The following is a 6,912-nucleotide window of genomic DNA, read 5'->3' on the forward strand; positions in this document are numbered from 1 at the left end:
TTTTTTTTTATCGTAATCTGCTAATATTGTATTGAATATGGCTATTTATCATATTCATTAATAAAAGACATACTCTGATAAAAAAAAAATGTCAAACTATGACACTTCAACTATAAAATATACATGCTCTAAGTCAGGAACCGTTATATTAGTGCATTTCACAATTATTTTATGTTTTTTAGCCAAAAAAAGGGCCAAAACTGTTTTCTTCTCGCTCCGCTCGGCGACAGATTTTATTCTACGCCCTCTTTCAAATATCCTAGAAACGCCCCTGTATATTGCTAGTGGCCTTGGGTGTCGCACTGATTTGAACTTACCGTTTGTTTAGCAACTTAGTGATGCCATGAGTAACTCTTTAATGAAACAGCAACGATGTTATGGTGTTATTTGTTCTTTTGTAAGACAAACGTACAATGTCTGAAGACTAGATTTATATTTTGACGGTGGACCTCTCGTATCCCCCTTGCGGGCGGGACGCCAAATAAGGTAATAATGAACAAGCCCCCTGTGGATTCATACATTTGTCATCACCAGGTTGCCCCTATAATAATACCATCTGACTTCTAAAACACGCTGTTGATAGAGAATTTAAACCGAAACTTTAATTTTCTTTCCAGTACACAAAAAAGTCTTTGGGCCATACTTAAAATATGTTTTTTTCTTCTTGTTAATTAAACATGAAAACAATCCTCAGAACACGGGAAATCGCTTCTGAGACGTTCTAGAAAACACATTTTTTTGGGGGGAGATCCCCCAAACCCCCCTTACGGGGAGGGGGTCTGTACCCTCCCCCTCCTCGCGCTACGCGCTCGGGCTGCTGCCTTTCGCAGCACACCGTTGACTATTGAGAAAAATTTCTCGGCCCCCCCTTTTAGGAAACCCTGGATCCGCCCCTGAAAACACCTCGGCGGGGACGTTTCCATCCATGAAAATAACTTGATACTAATATAATTGAATCTGAAGAAGAACAAAACAACACCAAATTAATGTTAAAGACAATTTTTATTTATTAGAAAATTCCTGACCCCATGTAGCTATAGCTGTCGTCCATTTGTCACAACGTGATACGAGTTACCTCCCTTACCATTATAAACGTTCAAAATTGGAAGCACTAACTCTTAAAATGTGCGATTTGTTTTACATTTTCTTTTAAGTAAATCCATTAAAGTCATTATGACAAATGCCGATTGCATTTGATGAAATTCAGTAATTATAATAGTGTTTTAATGTTAGCCTCGTTAAGCTTACAATATTTAGAACAAGTATAGGTTCAGGTCCATTACTTTTAAACTCAAAAACATGCTCGTGAGAGTTTCATTTATCACATACGTATGCATATGTGTGTAAATGTATTCATAACACATGTATCGTTTTGAATTCTAGTATAAAACTTTATTTGTAAAATTGTAAGTGAGTGGCTTAGTACAAGTTATACAACTTGTGCTCAATCACATTTTTAAAGGGCAATGCGATATGTTTAAACTAAAACTAAAATACTACGACTGATCGTCGCATTTAGTTCGCACTTGAAATATAGTCTACATTGAATTGTCGACTATCAGCGGAGTGCCATCTAAATACCGGTATACATCCCAGATAGCAGACAATTAAAGCGTATGTGGCGTCACTGTCTTTGTTCTAGCCCTCTATGTGTGTATTGAACCTTTATATGTTGTATATATCTTTATTCAGAAATAGACGCGAATGTCTTTGTGCCATAAATACATTACATATACAAGGATATATGTGGTTTATAATGAAACAGTACGGAATATATATTCAGATTGTTTTTATTTCCATTAACCAAAAGCAACATGCTTTATAAAGGGTATCGGCAGATAGGAAGTAGAAGTTGACAATTATGGCAGGTCACAGACAAAGTCTAGCATGCGTGCTGATCTTCACCTTTCGTAAGTACATTTGACGCAATACATTAGTTGAGTTTTAGGTATATATATATATATATCATAAATATAAACAGTGTTTGACGTTCTTAAAATTCTGTAGACTGCATATATGTTTTTTGCTGTGACACTACACACGAAAGAAACCAGATGAATACAAACATTTTCAGTATATTAATTTGCATGACTCATAGGTTACGTTTAATGTTTTGAAGGTTCACATAAATGTACCGAACATTGCTAGTTCGGTCAAGATTTCAAACTTATTATATTGTATAATATTAACTTATTTCAAGGTAATGAACGTTTGGTATAGGTTCGTCTCCTAATGTACAGGATAATGATTATCCTCCTCTCAGTGTGCCTCAGGTGATTATATAATGTGTTATTATATATTGTCCATTTGTAATCAAGCCTTACAACACGGTCAAGTTACCGTACCTTATTCCAAGTATGTCCTTTAGGGCAAGTCTGCTAATTATAAATGTCATACTTACTGTCCATTTCCCACTTTATAGATTTATTTGAATAGAAAAATGTAATCGCATTATGCCATATATAAAACTGAACTCAATTTTTTAGAGGTATACAAGATACACGAATATTTAGTTTACGTCGATTTTGCACAACATACAACATAAGCTACAAAAAGCATGTATTTCGACAAAAACATAAGTATAATAACAGAGACAAAAACATTACACATCAAATATTAAAAAACAAACATGTACTTTAGTGTAATCACAGAAAAAGAGTTTATCATTTGGAAAGCATTTTTCACATAATAGGCACATCAGCACATGGTAATATAAGCACAATAGAACATTTAGCACATTTACATACAGCACATACAAAAACCATCACATGGAAAGCTTAATAGCACATAGTAGGCACAATTGCACATTGTAAGCACATGGTAAAGCACACTATAGTTCATATAGCACATGCCTGAGCACATCAGCATACAGTTAGCATACAGCACAAAAAAACGCAAACCATTGGCAGCACATCACAGAAAAAAACAGGTTAACTAGGATATGTATAGGGTACATCCGCATTCAGGGCCTTCCCACATACGGACCAGTCTGCCGAAATCAGCGTAGTTCAGAGGAGGCAAGAGTTGCGGCCCTTAGCCATATGCACGTACTGATGAACGACAGCATCAACATATGAAAATGTGAATAGTTGCAGAGAGACTGCTTGCTCTGTTCTTGGCTGGACAAAACCTGGTATGTTGAACTTTGCAGAAATATGATAAAAATGAGAAATGGTTCATTATACACCCGGTTTTATGACTTTTCATATCGCCAACATTCTACGCCGACGCCACGGATGATTAGTCGCTATTGAATTATATATGCCACTTGATACATGCATATGCGGAAAAACGTTCGTAGTGAAATGCTTTGTGACCTGAACTATTTGGATTGTTCGTGAACGTCCTGTTACCAAAGTTTATACGACACATTTGGATTGATATTGACAAAGTTCTTACATTTCCATGCCAGTATGCAAAACTCTTCACAGATCTATACAAATAATCACCGATTTTATCGATAAGCCGGCTTATCGATAAATTCGGTGATTATTTGTATAGATTTGTGAAGAGTTTTGCATACGACACATGTGAAATGTTTCATTTGATTTCGGATCTAAGTAGATGCCTTCACACGGATGGAACGGACGTTTCATTAATAAATAGAAGTAAGATCAAGAAATATGTACATTTTACTTTTTAATTCATTCAACAAATACATTTCATTGGTCGTTTCTGTTCTGTTGCCTGCTAGCCTTATCAGCGGGAGAGAAACGGGGCGTGGCTTAAGTGCGATCATGATTCTATCGCATATTAGAACATGATCCGTATCCAATCAAAACACGCGTTGCAAACTAATCGTGTTAGAATGATAGTTAGAGCTAAGTTTTTAAGGAGAAGTTATAATTAACTAGTCAGAATCTTAAATAACGAAGTTGCTGCGGGCAGCGGTTTAGTTAACCAACCTGCTACTAAATTCAGCCCCCTAAAACTACCACCATTGGAATGCTACCACATAGTTTCTGATTTGAGAGACATACCCCTTGTCAATACATATATACGTACAAACACAATATCATATAATAGTCATTTGTATACGTACATACACAATAGCATACTATAGTAAAACATATACGTACAAACACAATATCATACTATAGTCATTTGTATACGTACAGACACAATAGCATACTATAGTAAAACATATACGTACAAACACAAAATCATACTATAGTCATATATATACGTACAAACATAATATCATACTATAGTAATTTATAAATTCACAAACACAATATCATACTACAGTAATATATATACGTACAAATACAATATCATACTATATTAATATATATACGTACAGACACAATATCATACTATAGTAAAACATATACGTACACACACAATATCATACTATAGTCATATATATACGAACAAACATAATAGCATACTATAGTAATATATATACGTACAAATACAATATCATGCTATAGTCATATATATACTTACAAACACAATATCATACTATATTAATATGTATACGTACCCACACAATATCATACTATAGTCATATATATACGTACAAACACAATAGCATACTACAGTAATATATATACGTAAAAATACAATATCATACTATAGTAATATATATACTTACAAACACAATATCATACTATTGTAGTTTATATATGTACACACATGATATCATACGACAGTAATATATATACGTACAGACACAATATCATACTATAGTAATATATAACCGTAAAAACACAATATCATACTATTGTAATATATACGTACAAACATAATATCACACTATAGTAATATATATACGTGCAGACACAATATCATACTATAGTAATATATATACGTACAGACACAATATCATACTATAGTAATATATATACATACAAACACAATATCATACTATAGTAATGTATATACGTACAAACACAATGTCATACTATAGAAATATATATACTTACAAACACAATATCATACTATAGTAATATATATACGTACAAACACAATATCATACTATAGTAATATATTTACGCACAGATACAATATCATACTAAAGTAATATATATACGTACAGACACAATATCATACTATAGTCATATATATACGTACAAACATAATATCATACTATAGTAATATATATATATAAGTACAAATACAATAGCATACTATATTGATAAATTTACGTACAAACACAATATCATAATATAGTAATATATTAACGTACAAACACAATATCATACTATAGTAATATATATACGTACAAACATAATATCATACTATAGTAATATATATACGTACAAACACAATATCATACTATAGTAATATATATATACGTTCAAACATAATATCATACTATAGTTATATATATACGTACAGACACAATATCATAATATAGTAATATATATATTCGTTCAAACATGATATCATACTATAGTAATATATATACGTACAAACACAATATCATACTATAGTAATATATATACGTACAAACACAATATCATACTATAGTTATATATATATACGTTCAAACATGATATCATACTATAGTAATATATATACGTACAGACACAATATCATAATATAGTCATATATATACGTACAAACACAATATCATACTATAGAAATATATATACGTACAAACACAATATCATACTATAATAATATATATACTTACAAACACAATATCATACTATAGTAATATTTATACGTACAGACACAATAGCATACTATAGTAACATATATACGTAAAGACACTATATCAAACTACAGTAATATATATACGTACAAATACAAAAGCATACTATAATGATATATATACGTACAAACACAATATCATACTATAGTAATATATATACGTACAAATACAATATTATACTATATTGATATATATACTTACAAACACAATATAATACTATATTGATATATATATATATACAAACACAATATCATAATATAGTAATATAAATACGTACAAACAAAATATCATACTATAGTAATATATATACGTACACACATGATATCGTACTATAGTAATATATATACTTACAAACACAATATAATACTATATTAATATATATATAGGTACAGACACAATAGCATACGCATACTATAGTAATATATATATACTTACAAACACAATACACAATAGCATACTATAGTAAAACATATACGTACAAACACAATATCATACTATAGTAATATATATACTTACAAACACAATATCGTACTATAGTAATATATATACTTACAAACACAAAATAATACTATATTAATATATATATAGGTACAGACACAATAGCATACTTTAGTAATATATATACGTACAGACACAATATCATACTATAGTCATATATATATACGTAAACACATGCTATCATACTATATTAATATATAAACGTAAAAGCACAATATCATAATATAATAATATATATACGTACAAACACAATAACAAACTATAGTAATATATATACGTATAAACACAATATCAATTAATATATATACGTACAAACACAATATCATGCTATAGTAATATATATACGTACAAATACAATAGCATATTATATTGATATATATACGTACAAACACAATATCATACTATAGTATTATATATACGTACAGACACAATATCATACTATAGTAATATGTATACGTACACACACAATATCATACTATAGTCATATATATACGTACAACCACAATATCATACTATATTCATATATATACGTACAAACACAATAGCATATTACAGTAATATATATACGTACAAACACAATAAGATACTATATTAATATATAAACGTAAAAACACAATATCATACTCTAGTAATATATATACGTACAAACACAATAACATACTATAGTAATATATATACGTTCAAACACAATATCATACTATAGTCATATATATATACGTTCAAACATAATATCATACTATAGTCATATATAT

The 6,912-nt window shown here is 30.1% G+C and overlaps 1 protein-coding gene across 1 annotated transcript in view; it reads left to right on the forward strand.

Moving 5' to 3' along the window:
- The first annotated feature begins 1,700 nt into the window (after positions 1-1,700).
- Positions 1,701-6,912, forward strand: part of LOC110449575 — a 26,165-nt gene continuing 20,953 nt past the window's right edge. The window contains exon 1 of the mRNA XM_021496525.1: positions 1,701-1,910. Coding sequence (XP_021352200.1) covers positions 1,862-1,910 — 49 coding nt within the window. The 5' untranslated portion in view covers positions 1,701-1,861. The remainder of the gene's footprint in view (positions 1,911-6,912) is intronic.

Source organism: Mizuhopecten yessoensis, unplaced genomic scaffold (genome assembly GCF_002113885.1).
Source record: "Mizuhopecten yessoensis strain PY_sf001 unplaced genomic scaffold, ASM211388v2 scaffold4663, whole genome shotgun sequence".
NCBI classification, from domain to species: domain Eukaryota; kingdom Metazoa; phylum Mollusca; class Bivalvia; order Pectinida; family Pectinidae; genus Mizuhopecten; species Mizuhopecten yessoensis.